Source organism: Akebia trifoliata, chromosome 1 (assembly GCF_017979445.1).
Source record: "Akebia trifoliata isolate Shusen 1 chromosome 1, ASM1797944v1, whole genome shotgun sequence".
NCBI classification, from domain to species: domain Eukaryota; kingdom Viridiplantae; phylum Streptophyta; class Magnoliopsida; order Ranunculales; family Lardizabalaceae; genus Akebia; species Akebia trifoliata.
Window position 1 is genome coordinate 10,867,600 of NC_141375.1, and position 16,262 is coordinate 10,883,861.

The 16,262-nt window shown below is 35.6% G+C and overlaps 1 protein-coding gene across 1 annotated transcript; it reads left to right on the forward strand.

Moving 5' to 3' along the window:
- Positions 1–10,127: 10,127 nt before the first annotated feature.
- Positions 10,128–11,864, forward strand: LOC147410686 (exocyst complex component EXO70A1-like). Its single transcript, XM_086419093.1, has one exon. It carries the CDS (start codon positions 10,128–10,130, stop codon positions 11,862–11,864), a length of 1,737 nt encoding a protein of 578 aa, XP_086275219.1.
- The last annotated feature ends 4,398 nt before the right edge of the window (positions 11,865–16,262 follow it).

Below are 16,262 nucleotides of genomic sequence, written 5' to 3' on the forward strand. Positions count from 1 at the left end.
TTCAAAATTCTTGAACTCAAACCCACTAAATCTCTTCTCAAGCCCCTACCTCCGTATTTGAAGTATGAACCATACATTCCCGCAAAAACTTGATTTGAAGAGTTTCTGCTTCTGGGAATGAAAAGTGTGCACACACCTTTTGTAGAAGAAGAAGATACACACAGATAACCAGAACCTAAATCTGAAAGTGTTTACACTTTATAATTGAAAACAAAAAAATTGAGTGCTTGAGAATGTATAACTCTGTAAGAATGAGAGGAAGAAAAACAAATAGAGAAAAAAAAAAAATTAGTGAATGTTGGCAAGAGAAACTTTTACCTTTTATTTTCTTTCCACCCCCCTTTCTTGATGTCTCCAATTTTGAAAATGATTAGATGTGATCTTGTATGCCCTCCAATTCTCATTATCTAATTAAGGCAAGGCTACTGTGTAGTGTTTAGACGGTTTACCACATGAATCGAAGTATAAGAAATTAGAACTGTTGAAATGGTTTGATGTTTTGTTACCTCACTTTGCATTTGGTGAACCCGAAGGATGGGTCTACTTTAGGATTTTCTAGCTTATATGTTGTTTACAAGCAGGGATTAGACCTCTTCAAGTGTAGGTCTCATTCATGAGAAATTTCTGGCTAATATCTAGTTTGAGGCTACGCATTTTAAAACTAGTTGATTTGACTTGAAACTCGGACAAGTCCACTTGACTCTATTGATTTTGAGTTAACTTGGTCCTAAAATTCGTGAGAACTGACATGCTACAGAGTGGGTCTGAATATTCTAACGAGCGAAAATTTCTTTGTTATTTGAGTGAGATATTGAATGTTAAATTACTGTCATTTTGATTCTTTACTGGAAAGCCTGCGAGTTATTTTGGTCCTACGGTATTTTAATTTCATTGTTAGTGGTGCAACTCTTTCAATATTTGATTACAGGTTATCATTAAAACCTATTAGGTCCAAGAGAACCCATTATTTTGAAATTTTAGTTTAGCATGGAGCAACAACCCTTTGAATGACTCAAGGGAAGCTGGTAAAGAGGCTTGAGAAATCTTTGTTAAATTCTTAAAGGGGCAAGTGCACTTTGTTATCCACAAAGGTTTTTTTTAATTTTAATTTAGTATATCTTTCCCTTTCTGTGTTTTAAAAATATTTTTATCATATTGCAGCATCGTTAGGACATTTCTGTCTAGAGATGTTGGGTTCATGTAATTGATGATGTAGTCTAGAGAGTGTTTGGCACACACCTCCAAGGGTGCCTCTTGGGGGCTAATATGATTGAAGAACTGCTCAAACCCCCTGTGAATGAATAGAACTCACGAGTTTCTTACTCAAAAGCTATCAACGTATACGTATATAGATATAGTGAGTGTGCGTGCAGGGTGTAGGTGTACCACTTACGAGAAAGAACCCCAAGTCAGTCAAGTAGTTAACCAAACACAAGTAAGTAGTTCGTCAGTCCTTCCTCCGACGCCTCCCGTTCATTCTTCTGAATTGAATCATGTTTGTTGTGTTGTTCCGTTCATAGGTCCCAAGTCTGTCTCCTCCCTCTCCTTAAGTTAAGAAAAATAAGAATGCTGCTGGATTGAACGAACATTGTAAGAACCACTACAGGCCACCCACGCCTATTTTGTCTTTTGAACAAAGAGGCAAACGCCGGAATAATCCTCATTTTTTGTCATTTTGATTTAAGTCCATAATAACCGGAGTAAATTCACCATCCTCATTTTTGTCCTTTTGATTTAAGTCCATAATACATAGTTAGGTTGGGTTAGATTAGATCAATTGGTGTAAGACGAGTTTAGCCTTTTGTTTCAGAGATAGAAGTTGCTAGCTTTTCTTAGTGCCAGCCTCTCCATATTCTGAAATGATTATGGTTTTTGTGAAACTTGTATTTTTAGTTTACTGTGCTTGCAAGCAAAAGACTCTACGAATGTGTTACATTTAAAGAAGGCTATCTAATTAAACATAATTCTATCAATTTGTGTGAGCTCATTTTTGAAGTCAACTCTTTTGTTCTGTCACTTTCTTTGTGTGGATACTATTCGGTCATCAAGGAGCTTTTAGGGATTCACCTTTCTTAAATGAAATTTTGCATGCAAAGCCTCCAAGGATATTCATCATTCAAAGTTTGACTCTTTTGATGGTATGAAAGATTCAACTGAGGCACACCCTTCACTATTGTGACCACCCCAATCCGATCCTCTAGTTGCACGACCATGCATTGGTGTGCAAGTTTTTTCCATCAACACAAAAGAATGGGTGAATTATTGGTTCCAGTACTTGTAGTTGGGATCCATTCATGGCTAGTTTTGCCATGGTAGAAAAGGCTTTTGTCACACAATTCATCCATAACTAGAAGAGGAAAGTATGAGACCAGAGTCCACTTTCTTTTTCATCAACAATATTTGGTGTTCTTTCTTTGTTCAAGTTGGTGTTGTAAGGGCATTTACCCAGTTCTGTTTTGGACGTGTGTTGTAGCTGGCAGTTTTTTTTTAATGTGCTCATCGAGTAGTCTTATTGTAATTTATCAAGTAGGCTTACTTTTTCCATACATTGGGGCCTTTGAAAGTTTAAAAAAAAAAAAAAAAATAGTAGTGCTTTCGAAGGTGAGGAAGAGGATTTCCGAAATGTTATCCTTAATATAAAGCCTCCCTTGTTCCATTTGAAGATCTTGAATCAAGATAGGTTACATTTTCAAATGTATTGATCACCTTATCGTTTGAAGGTGCCAAGTTGCTAACTTGTCAAGGTTTGTGAGAGTTGATGTCACGACTTGGGTTCAAAACCTACGTTCATCAATTAATTACCGACCACTAACTCGCTTACCTAACAAATATATATTAAAAAAAAAAAAAAATCATCTTCTTGTACAACATTTCATGATAGGCATCTTTCTTGCAACTCATGTTGCATGATCCCTCTGAAAAGTGAAGTACCTATGTTGAGCATGTTGAAGTAAACGTCTAAACTTTCAAAAGAATCTGGATGAAGCCTTTTGGTGTCAAAATAATTGCATTATATACAGCAAAATCTACGAATTTTCCTTTTTCCATGGCATGTCAAAAAGAACTTGTTGCACTAGTCGATGAAGTTCCTATTCGTCACACATGAAGGACCATGATCTAAAATAATTCGTAAACCTGCCATTGCTGCTATTTTCCGCCACCTTTGGATCAAGAAGCTCAACATATGTGATGTTCAAGGACTATAATGGAATGCATTAGAACCAAATATCTGAAGGTGGATACAAGCGGCAAAAGTATGCATTCGAATTCTCTTACCAAGAGAGAAGCAACTCAATCATCAAATCTTCATGGAAACCTTCAATGGTCACACAATCCAGCTTTTCAATTTTTCCGAGTTGATGAGTATTAATCCACGAACGCTCGAGTTCAGGGTACATGTTAAAGTGAATTAAATATATCTTGAGAATTGATTTTCGTACTAAAACTGCCCTCAATTTGTTTTTATCAAAATACCCTCAAATGCTTATTTTCAAGGTGTATTTAATGCATCTTAACGTGTGCCCTAATTAATTATTTAATTAGGCTAGATCAAGAAAAAAATTTCAAATTGCTTGGAGCCGTTGAAAAAGAGACAAAAGAATGTGCGGGATTGGAGTTGAATACTGTCCGCAAATGGATAGTGGCAATTTTTGTAATGCAAATCATTTAGTGGAATTTCTTAGGAATTTAGGTGGTCTATGCAAAGTTTTTGCAATGCAAATTATTTGCATTGCAACTCCTGGAATCTCCATTGGACTTACCTTAGATTAAAATTTGAATACTTGATGGTAAGTCGATGGCACAACCTTCAATGAATGGGTCCATTTTTAGATGAGAATTGTGTTGTATGTCGAAAGTCACACGCCAATGAGTACGAGTTGAGTCATTATGGTGATTAGTCATGTATTCATTGGCAAAGTGATTTCTGCATCGAGGTATTAATGGCACTCTATTGATGCCAAACCTGTTGTCTACATGGACTCTAGGATTTTCTTTAAGATCCCCATCTACTTCACATACACAAGAAATATTGTAATGCCCTGAAATTTTTAAGATGCATCTCGAGATAATTCCTAAGTCAATCAATATAATTTTTTTTAAAGTTGGAATTCGATAATTTCAATCACACCATTAGATCCGCATAGAAAAATTAACCAAGATAGACTATAGATTTGCGAAAATCAGAACACGGGATATAGACTTTCTTAACATAGACTGACAAATGACCGTTATGTCCTTTTAGCTCTATAAATAATAAACTTAAGTAAAATTTATAGATTTTTATTTCATATGCTCTCTTATCTCTAAAATGAAACCCTAGCCTCGTTCCACCTTTTGACTCGCTTTCAATCGCCTAGAGGATTCATTAGGGTTCGTCGTAAGAGAAGAGATTGTTTGACTTGTTGAGAGTTTCGAGAAGAATCGTAAATTTAGAACTTCCAATCACTTCGGATAGGAAAAATTTGGAATCAACGCATATTTTTGCGTTCTTTTAGTGTCAAACTAAAGTAGGGAATATATTATTTTCTGAAAATCATGACCGATTTTACTGTGATGATTTTAGAATAAAACCCCATTAAAAAGAATTATTTTTATTTGAGTAAAAGAAAATTGAACCTAGAATTTCAGAGAAAAATTGCGGGTTTTTTGAAACCTTCGTTTCTGGAAAAGGTTTTGTTGATGCCATAGATAGACCCATCAGTGCCACCAACATAAAAGATTTTCGCCCCAAAAATTATTTCGGATTTTGACTGATTTTGGTAATTTGCTTCAAAATAGGTTTAACAGATGATTATTACCATTTAAATTTGTTTAAGGCTTCGTTTTCAACTCGTTAAAGGCTTATAAAAGGTTTTGATTGAAATTTCAAAAATTTTTTTTGAAGCAAGAGTTTGAATCATTGTCCAGTTTGAGGGATTACTTTATGGATGTGATGCCTTGTGAAAGAGAATATGAGCTCTCATTGTGTGTGTGTGTGTGTTGGCGACTTGGTATCTAGGTTGAATTTTACTTTTTGTTATCCCGAGACGATGTGTACTGTTGTTTATTTTTACGGGTTAGGTTGTTGCATGGTAGAAAATTGAATATCAATTCCATACACTTGTAATGTTAATTTATATTTTATTTTGAAGAAAATAATAGTAATATATATATATGGGAAATGTTCAGCAACAAACATTTTGGCAAAACATTTTTCAAAACATGGGTTAGAGGTTTTAGAATGGGCTGATTTTTGGTGAGGATGATCTCTACGGTGAGGAGATCATCATCACCAAAAATCAGCCCATTCCAAAACTTCGAACCACATCAAAAATGGTTTACAAAAAATGGACGGTCCACGATTTTTCAACTTGTAAACATGGGGCTAGAAGTTTTGGAATTGGCTGATTTTTGGTGAGGATGATCTCCTCACCGTAGAGATCATCCTCACCAAAAATCAGCCCATTCCAAAACCTCTAACCCATGTTTTGAAAAATGTTTTGCCAAAATGTTTGCCAAAATGTTTGTTGTTGAACGGGACCCTATATATATATATATATATATATATATATATATATATATATATATATATATATATATATATATGTAGATATTTTGAGATCTGTTAACAGTCTGTGAGAAGGGATAGTTTGTCATGTCATTTTTGGAGTGACATACTATCCTACGATGGACAATTGCGATGGTAAACTCCTATGTAGTATGAAATGCATAGGTTAGTAGCATCACAACTGAGATCTATAAGAATCCGTTCTATCTTTAACGATGAACTATGTGATGTAAAGGTACTTTGTGAAAAGTGTAGAGAAATCTTTGAGAACTATATGTTAGCCTGATAAGTTTATATGAAGATGACTTGTCAATGATCATTAACAATCTAGAGTAGTCAAATGTATTGACATTTCGTGAAAGGACCTGAGCCGAATAAATGATTACTCGATCGTAGTAAGTGCAATAACCGACCAAAAATCCGAAACTAATAATGGGGTTCCACATCGGTGAAGTCTGGAACATATTCGGAACTTGATTGGGAGGTATCTAGTCATGTTAATCAAAACACTTAATAGAAACACTAGCACTGCTTGTATTTAAACCTATTTATTATGCTTATTTGTTTATGTTGAGATTACTTTGAAAACTATGTATATTTACTTCAGTTATCTTCCAGCATGATTATGATTACTTTACTATTTCAGTTATTTGAAAACTTGCATATGTTTTTAAATGTATTAGCATGATTTCCCCCCCCATGTTAGGTGACTATTAATTTTGAGATAATAGCTTCTTATTGGGTAACTTCCCCATTACTCACCCTATCATTTTAATTGCAGATCTTCCCCTAGTCGAGGAGCAGTTAGAGGAGCTTCCAACATATTATCAACTCTGATCAGAGTCCACTTCTAGGCAAGAATTGGAACTATTTTTATTAATTCAATTTCAGTTTAGATATTAGGATACCTTATGTTTTATTTGTTTTGAGAGTAGGTTTGATGTTAGTGTGAGGTTTTGCCAACTTTTATTTTTGATAGATTTTTTTCTTTGAGTTCTAGTTTACTTTCCAGTTATTTTGTGGATATTAGTACATTTAAATTTCAGATTCATTCAATCTTTCCGTTGCAATATTATAAAATATCACCATATTGTTTATTTATTGTTATTATCATTGTGGGAATGTTGTTTTAGTGCCTTGGATTTTAACTGGGATCATGGGGATTTGTGTTAGAATTTGGGGTGCTACAAATATGATGACTACTCACTTCCCGAGTCCATTGCACTTGTTACTTTCCCATCATCTCTGAGTGAGATATACGATAAAAAAATTAGATTTACATTGATCTTCATTTGTGTTCTCTGAATTCAAGGGTGCATACTGTTAAAGCTCGTGGGCCTAACTCATCCTTGAAAATCGGCTTGTAAGGATAGGGTTGCTCCCGCTTTATACATTGCACATCCCAAGAGTACCCAGGAGATGTGACACTATTCTAAAACTCCCCCTTAGCGTTAGGGTTGGAGATACTCGACTCTCCCCCTCAATGCAGGGCTAGAGATACTAACCTGTCCCATCCCTGAGGTACACCAACTTTGATACCATGTTAAAGCCCATGGGCCTAACTCATCTTTGAAAACTGGCTTGGAAGGAAACCCCGCTTTATGCCTTGCACATCCCAAGAGTACCCAAGTGATGTGGGACTATTCTAACACATACTTGCAAAATACTTTGACACCCGAGTCATTTGATGTACACTAACGATTTGGTTTTAGGTTCTCTACCTCCTAATTTACTATTATTCCCTTGTTATAGGTTTTTAGGGATGTAACTCCCTATGAGCATTATCCCTTGATTCTAGCATGTTACTACACCACACTAGGGGCGGTCACTTCCATCCTCCCTAACAATGTCAATCAATTCACTTGGGAGGGAACTTGAATTTAGCTCGATCTCACCTACACCACTAAGCATATTCACTAGAGAAAATCGGCCGACCTATTAGTTTCTCTAAATACAAGACATATGAGATTTCAGAAAATTGAGCTTCAACATCTCTAATCTCCTTGATGTGACGATGCACACACCAAGGTTCATTGCTCCCAAATACTTCCATTCAGTAAGCAGAGTGTTTTATTTTTATTCAATTTAATATTACTTTTTTGGATTTGTTCATACATGATATGTTCTAAACTAGTGTATAGATATATCTATAAGCAATTTTCCTAACTAAATTTAGCAGATTTCTAAGCAACTTGGATTTGTATTCTGTTAAATAGTATAGTGTAATTTTTTTTGCATATTTCTTCAGACGTATAGAGTCCTTGAAATCAAGACTTTTTGATTTCTAAGTTTTATAGTCATGGAAAGCTTGAACTGATTTACTAACAAATCATTCTGCAAGGTTTGAGCTGGCATGAACTTCTGAGTTTTGAACATCTCAAACTATGGGTAAGTGTAAGATCGAGTTCAATATGTCTCCACGAACTCGAGGGAAACTTGGTTAGCCATGTAGACTCCAACCCTTTTTATCTGCTTTGTTTCATTGTCCCAATCCACACTTGGAATGAAATATATCACAAGGGATGCTATGGCTCTCAATTAGTGGAGTTGGAGATGAAGTTGAGACCTTGGCCCACTCGAATGTAATGTATCAGCGCTGCTCATTGTAGACGATAGAAAACAGAATTGTTTCTCAAAACAGAGCAATGAAAGTGATAGATGTTCAATTGAAAGGCATGTGTATCCGTCATTAAGTGTAATTTAACATATTCGGCTAAGTACAACTCGAATTACAAAAATTCATCATTTGGTTTGCTACAACCTCAACCTCTCACTAAACCCCATTGTCTCCATGAATCACAAGCTTTTTATATTTAAAGTATATGAGATAATGGTCCTTCATGTCCGATGAATGACAACCTCTATGATTTGTACAAGTAAATCGGATTCTTCTTTTTGGCATGCCATGAAAAGTTAAATTAATAAAATTTTCTGTATATTTTTGATAATTTAATTGTCCGGCACCAAAAGACGTCACACGGATTCCTTTGGAAGGTTAGATTCCAACAGGCTTGACATGGGTGCTTCACTTTTTTGGAGGAATTGTGCAACATGAGGTGCGGGTAAGATGCTTGTCGTGCAATGTCAAATGATAAGATTATTATAATAATAATAATATTATTATTATTGATAGACATGCGAGTTAGTGATCAGAAAATAGTCAGTGAAGGTGGTTTTTGAATCCAAGTTGTGGTATCAACACTCACAAATCTTGCCGACTTAACAAGCTGAAACTTTAATAATCTTGATTCCATAAATGGAGACTAGAAATCTGCTTTCTTACCTTGGAAATAAGCACTATATTACTTACTTTCGAATGCCCCAACATACTTCATATACAACTTCTAGACAAGAACGTCAAGAATTGGGTAACACCAATACATCAACTTGAGAAAAGAAGCAACACCAAATATTTTATATATAAGGCCATTTTTAATGAGGTCAGTAATTTGGCGATGGTGGGAATTGACATAGACTTCACCGAGACCTCTCAATCCGAGTTCTTCGAGCATCAAGGAATTTACTGTTAATGGAATTAGGTGTTAAGCTGTTCATTGAACAGCCACAAAAACTAACATTGTGATACATGGTGAAAATTTAGCAAATGAACCACACGTCAAGAAGTGGAGATCTTGAGTATGCATCTTCCCTTAGAGGCCACTCTCAGGGATTTATCCCGAAAATTACTTGGTGCAAGTTGTGGAAGGGGATTACACATACCCCGAGGATTAGTCCGGTGCTCTAAGAGGCCCTAATACCTCGGTTCCTAAAAAAAAAATGTTAAAAGGGAAAATTAGATGTTATATTGAGTTGTAACTTGTCCTGACCTTCCAAAGACTACCATTTTGTTTGGAAATCAAAATGTTTTTGTTTTTCTTTTTCTGCAATTTCAATGCCATTACCATTTAATGTATTTTATTTTTTTGTTAATTAAATCGCTTGGATTGTAGGAAGTATGATGGAGTGTGAAACCATGACCTAAAAAATACAATGCCAACTCTCAAGAGGTCACAAAAGTCAAAGTCATCAAAAAGACTTCTTCAGAAGAATTAATATTTATTTCAGATTTCACAAATTATTCACCCCCAGCCGCTTGCAAGACTAGAATTTCTCACAAATGACAAAATATATAGTTTTCTACATTTTTTTTCTTGAGCAGAATCAATGAAATCCGTGGAGAAGAATACCACCACCATAGGATGGGAAGCTAATTAATGATCTTAAGATGGGACTCCACAGTATCACTAATAAGATCGCTGTGGATCGGATCAAAGATGAATTTGATAACATACTCACGATGATCATTACTCTCACCAATCCAATAATTGAAACCGACTTCGACGCGCTTATACTTATCGATCTGATTTCGGTTTGTTTATGTTTTTAAAAACATGGGTCAAAATTTAAATTGACTTAGTAAATCATCTCTATCTCTCATTACAAAAGACTTTTAGAATTCAGATTCATACCGCAGCTGCCTTGCAAGTTGCAAGTCTTGAATTCTTATAATAACAAAGTAAAACAACAACAAATCCAGAATTCTTTGCTCTACAGCTCTGAGAAGCCTTCTTTCCTGCCAATGGAATGCCCGGAGAAGAATGCCGCCATAGAATTTGAAGCAGCTGAGAAGCTAATCTTAAGATGGGACGAAGCAAGAGAATGTACAATATTTGATGCTCATCATCGACAACAAGCTGAGATGCTAATCGACATTACTTGGCTCCAAAATGAATTTCACAAGATACTGATCACTCACACGAATTCAATTGAAACCGACATTGATCTGAATTCTTATTCAAATCCCACGATGAGTTCTGTAACTGAAAGTAGTGCTGATTTCAAAACTGCTGGCTCTCAATTCATCGAAGAAGGCTACCTAGAAGATGAAGTTTCGGGTAGTATCCCTTTGGAAGCGATCTATGATCTCCTCCGTAGTATTTCTCGAAGGATGATTACTGCTGGATATCTACATGAGTGTATACAAGTATATGTGAGTGTTCGTAAACCTATCTTCAATGCTAGTTTCAACCGCCTTGGGATCGATAAGCTTAGCATAGGTGATGTTCAAATATTAGAATGGGATGCATTAAAAAAGAAGATCGGACAATGGATAGAAGCGGCAAAAGTACATGTTTGGATTCTCTTTGAAAGAGAGAAGTGGCTTTGTGATCAAATCTTTGAAGGTGATTGTCTTGGCACCATCGCCAATGATACTTGCTTCATGAAAATCATTGAAGCTTCCATGATCCAGCTCTTCGATTTCCCTGAGGCGATATTTATGACTTGGCAATCCCCCAAGAAGCTCTTCAAGTTACTAGATCTTTACGAAGCAGTATCTGACCTCTCTAAGGTGGATGTACTAGTCAAGTGGAAGGTGGTGTCTGTTCGAGCTAAGGCTGTTGATATGCTACTAAGGCTCGGTGAGGTTGCGAGAGGGATTCTGTCAGAATTCGAGAATACTTTGCAGAGTGAGTCTACAGAAGTTCCAGTACTTGGAGGGAAAATTCACACCTTGACAAGGCATGTGATGAGATACATTTTCATATTGATATCTGGTTACAGACAGACCATGATGGAATTGATTGTGTCGAAGCCATCAATGGAATCACTATTATCTGGTGATCAAACAGCCCCATATATCGATTTTCATGAACCGGAGAATCAATCTCCATTGGCCCTCCATCTACTTTTGATCATTCAAATCCTAGAATTCAAGTTAGAGGACATGTGTAAGTACTACAAAGATGCTTCTTTATCTCACATTTTCCTCATGAACAATCTACACTACATTGTTATGAAGGTTAACAGATCTCCTGAGCTCCGCGAGATGATCGGAGATGACTACCTCATGAGAAATCTAACGTTGAAATTCAGGCAAGAGGCGATGAACTATGAAAGATCAACATGGGCCAAAATTTTATATTGCTTAAGAAATGAAGAACAACATGTGGGAGGGAGCTCCTCATTTTGGGTTTCAAAGTCTTCGTTAAAGGAGAGATTCAAGACTTTTAATTCAATGTTTGAAGAAGTACATAAGGTTCAGGCGACATGGACAGTACCAGATCCTCAGCTTCGAGAGGAACTTCGGATATTTTTATCAGAGCAGCTGATTCTAGCTTATCGATCTTTTCTAGGTCAGTTAAAGGGTCATATAGAGAGTAGGAATCACCCAAAGAAGTATATCAAATATTCAGTCGATGATCTTGATATTGCTGTCAGGGATTTCTTCGAACGGCGCCCAATTTCCATGCACACAAGGAAGAGATTCATGAAGAAATTTAGTTTAGGTTGGAAGCTAGCATTTAGAACCAGCTGACTTGAGTTCTGTAAATTTAAGACGATCAAGTAATTGGGTTGATCAGCTCGAGATCTCAGAGTAGTAAATGTTTTGATTTGTTATTCCATTTCAAATATTGTTTCATATGTTCACACGGGATTTATTCTAAACTAGTGTACCTTCATATATATATATATATATATATAAATATAGATTTCAGCTGATATAAACTTATAGAGTGGTTTCTAATTCTTGGTCTTAGGACTTGTATATATATATGTATGTATGGGTCACGTTCAAGGGCCAACTTTTTGGCAAAACATTTTTCAAACACATGAGTTAGAAGTTTTGGAATGGGTTGATTTTTGGTGAAGATGATTTCTACGGTGAGATATAAACTTATTGAGTGGTTTCTAATTCTTGGTCTTGGGACTTGTACGCAAGCATGACCATACACAAGCATTCTTCAATCCCATGAATTGATCATAAGGATTCACTCTTTGTTGTTTCAAAAGAGAGATGACTTGGCAATGGTTCAGTCAATAAATCCTCTACTAAGTACAAATTGGCTTTCAAATCGCTCATAATGATTTAAACCCCACAAGAGATACCACTCCCAAAACAGAGCAATTAATGATATAGATGCTCCATTATTGATCTGGTCATCTTAAACGATTCATACTTCAACGATGGTAAGCTTAAAAAAAGGAGCAAATATTGGTGTCTTTTTCTGTTGTTTCATCACATAAACTTAGATCCGTTGAAACTCAAATTGGTTTGGCTAGTAGTATGGATCATTTTGTAAATAATTCAATTGGAATGTACATGAGCATATATTTCACTAAGTACATGTCAGAATTTCAAAACTTCATCTATAATTTAACCATATAGAAAATACAAGATTTGAAAAAAAAAAAAAAAAAATTGAGCTCCCTTGTTCATACAAAGTGAAGTATTTACTACAATCACAATTAATCTCACACTTCAGCTTATTGTCTCCATACTCCACTTTTGATTTTAATAGCTTTAATAAGAAGTATTTAGATCATAGCCCTCCATTTCTGATGAATGAGAATGAATCTCATCAATATATATATATATATAAAATCAGATTCTTCCTTTCAGAATACCATGGAAAATGAAACTCAAAGATTCAGCATCATATTTAAGATAATGTAATTATTTGCGTTTCACAGTGCGAATGCTTCGCAAGTGTAAAAATTTATTACTACTTGATAGTCACCAGGAAATCTCCTGCAAAATCATTGAAGATGAGGGGCATTTAACTCATTTAAATTAGTCTCTCAGAGAAGACATAGGTCAAGGGAGTATCTCATCAGTTTGAAACACATTGGCATCTCTAAAATGTGCTACAGCCCATGTACTACTGACCAAAAATTGCTTCAAAAGAGCCGCTCCTCTCAAGAAGTGGTCTTCTAAAGAATTCAAGAGTTCAGATTGGGACAAATGACCAATAGTTTCCTTGCAAGATCATAATTTCTCACGATAAATAAATAAATAAAGACTATGCATTGTTTGTAGTCCAAGTTCTAACAAGAACATAAAAAAAAATCTACCTTTTCATTCAATTTTTAGCTTTGTAACTCTGAGAAGAATGCCGCTATAGAATTCGAATCAGCAGAGAAACCAATGTTAGACATGACTTCGTGGCATCGGTAGAAGCAAGTGAACATAAAGTATTTGATGACAAGATACACAAAGTAATCAAAGTAGATCAATACTTACGTGCTGTCAATGAGATCCAACAATTGATGGAGTCAGTTGCTTTACTGATCCTAAGAAGATCAGCAGTTTTGAGATACAGATTGCCATGGCTCAGCTCACACCAATCAAATTGAAACTGACGTGCATATCTATTCCCACTCTTCAACTCCCTTGAGTTCTCTAACTGAAACTTGTACAAATTTCAGAACTGTTTGGCTTGAAGATGAATTCCGCAACATAGTGCTCACTCACACTATTTCCACTGAAACCCACTCCCACATCGATACCAATTCTTCGACTCACTCAAGTCGTGTAACTGAAAGTAGTGCTGATTTCAAGGCTTACCGAGGCTACAAGAGGGATGATACTGGTAGAAGTTGAGAATGCGGTGCAGAATGATGGTACGAGGACTCCACCACTTGGAGGAATAATTCACCCGTTGATAAGGTATATGAGGATCACATCCTTTTGATATCTGATTACACGAAAACCATGATCGAGTTGACTGTGTCGAACCCATCAATAGGATCACGGATATCTGGTGATCTTACATCCCCAAATATCAATTTCTCTGTATTAGAGGATCGATCACCATTAGTTCCTCATCTAATTTGGATCATTGAGATACTACAACTGAAGTTGGAGAAGTACTATAAAGATGCTTATCTGTCTAACATTTTCCTCATGAACAATGTACACTACATTATTCAAAAGATTAAAGGATATCCCAATCTTCACAAAATGATGAGACATGATTGCTTGAAGAAGCTAAAATTGAAATTCAAGCAAGAGATAAGTGACTACGTGAGTGAGATCAACATGGGTCAGGATTCTATACTTCTTAAGAGATGAAGCGTGCACACAGACACACACACACACACACACACAGTAAATGAAATGAAGCAATTAAAAAAAAAAGGATTTACTTGCACGATATTTAATGGTAATAAGTGCAAAGCAAACCAGTGTGAAGCTTCTAGGAAAATATAGAAAATTAGGCTCATATCTGTTATGATATATTGGACCCAAGGCCAACCTATGAGATCAAATCCAAAATGAAATTCCTTCTAAATGCCTTTTCAAAAGCTCTGATCTTGCATATCAGACAAAAGGGTTGTGCTTTAAAAATGGACCATAAACGAGTTTCAAGCACAACTTGTTTTAAAAGCATCAAAGGTGGAGTAAACCCAAAAAATACAGACTTCCATAATCAAGCCATGTTTTAAACCAACATTCGAATGCATTGCGACAAGAGATTGAACAAAATCAAGATTCAAATTCATTTTGTATAAACCCACACAAAATTTCATAACCGATCAAATAGAATTTTTATATTACTTTAAAATTCCATGTCCAAAAAAAGCGAAATAAGCAACACTATCTAATCTAGACAGTGGAATTAAATTCCTAGAAATAGAAGGGACGTAAAATGTGTTGGGAAGATCCAGTACCAAGCAGTGTGTCCAAATTACTACCAATTCCGCTCCTAGCCAATTTCCCATATAGTTGGTCTTCTCATTTTCTATCGGATTCCTTTGAAAGGAATCCCTACATTGAATTTGTAATGTGAGTTGTGGTTTCAGAGTCAATCCACCAAGTATTCAAAAGTACTTCAGTCAAATTAAATTCTAAACATACTAAAGAAAATTCCTTACCTTTCTTTTAGAACCAATCCTTATGTTTGAAGCAATCCTTATTCAAATATCCCTTTTTGTTAAAAAATTAATATTTGACATCATTCAGATCTTTTACATGAACATGATTGCTGAACTCATACCCATTTTCTTTCTTTGGTTGAAACTCTTCCATTTTTTGTTCTTTCTTCTTTTCCTTCTTACTTGAGTAATTATTAATGCTGAGTAGCCCCTTTACTGTCTCAATCTCATTTCCTCCTGGACACACATATTGGTCAACTCATTCAAGCTCCACTTGTTCTTATTAGTGTTGTAATGGACTTTGAATGGTTCAAACTGGGAGGGACGTGAGTCGAGAATAAACTACATGAGAAATGACTCATCGACAGTTATCCCTAAAACTTTCAGATTAGCTGCCATGTCATCCATGTTCATCGTAGTCAGCTCTGCCTTTAACATGCTCGCCGGTGAATTTTCCTCGAATTTGAAATGATCCTCTATGATTTTTAGATATTTTAGTGTCAATTCAACTTTAGGTAGCGATGTCCTGATGTTGTTTGCAATGATCATCCTCATGAACATTAAACTTAGCCTATTCGATCTCTCCCATGTGATCAAGGTCTAGAAAGTGATTTCTAGAGCCCTTATTACATGAGTTTTATAGATAAATTGCATATCAAATCCCTTTATTAAACATAATGAATTTTTAGTCCATATTTTTCATAGGTTTCCATTAAATAATGTGTTTTAGAATTAATTGCTTTTAATTTCGTGTAACAGGAAAGATCGTAAATTTCGGGGAATAATTCAAAATAATTGAAGCATGCATTGCGATCAAGGACCCGGGAGCAGTCAACTGACCAAGAACCAAGTCCTGTGGACCCAGGTTGACTAGGGCGATGTGGTCAAAGCAAAGAGTCAAACCTCGGGAAAATTATTGTAGATTGGTAGCCGAATAACATTCGTTATGGATTAGGGTTTATGAATTTTTGTAACCACGAAATGTTCTCAAAATCCTAATTTCCTTAGAAACCCTAATCTCGTCTCTATAAATAGGAGACCAGACCAAGAGTTAAAG

Excerpts from the sequence above, each read along its gene's own strand:
- LOC147410686 (XM_086419093.1), top strand. The coding sequence starts at position 10,128 with ATGGAATGCCCGGAGAAGAATGCCGCCATAGAATTTGAAGCAGCTGAG.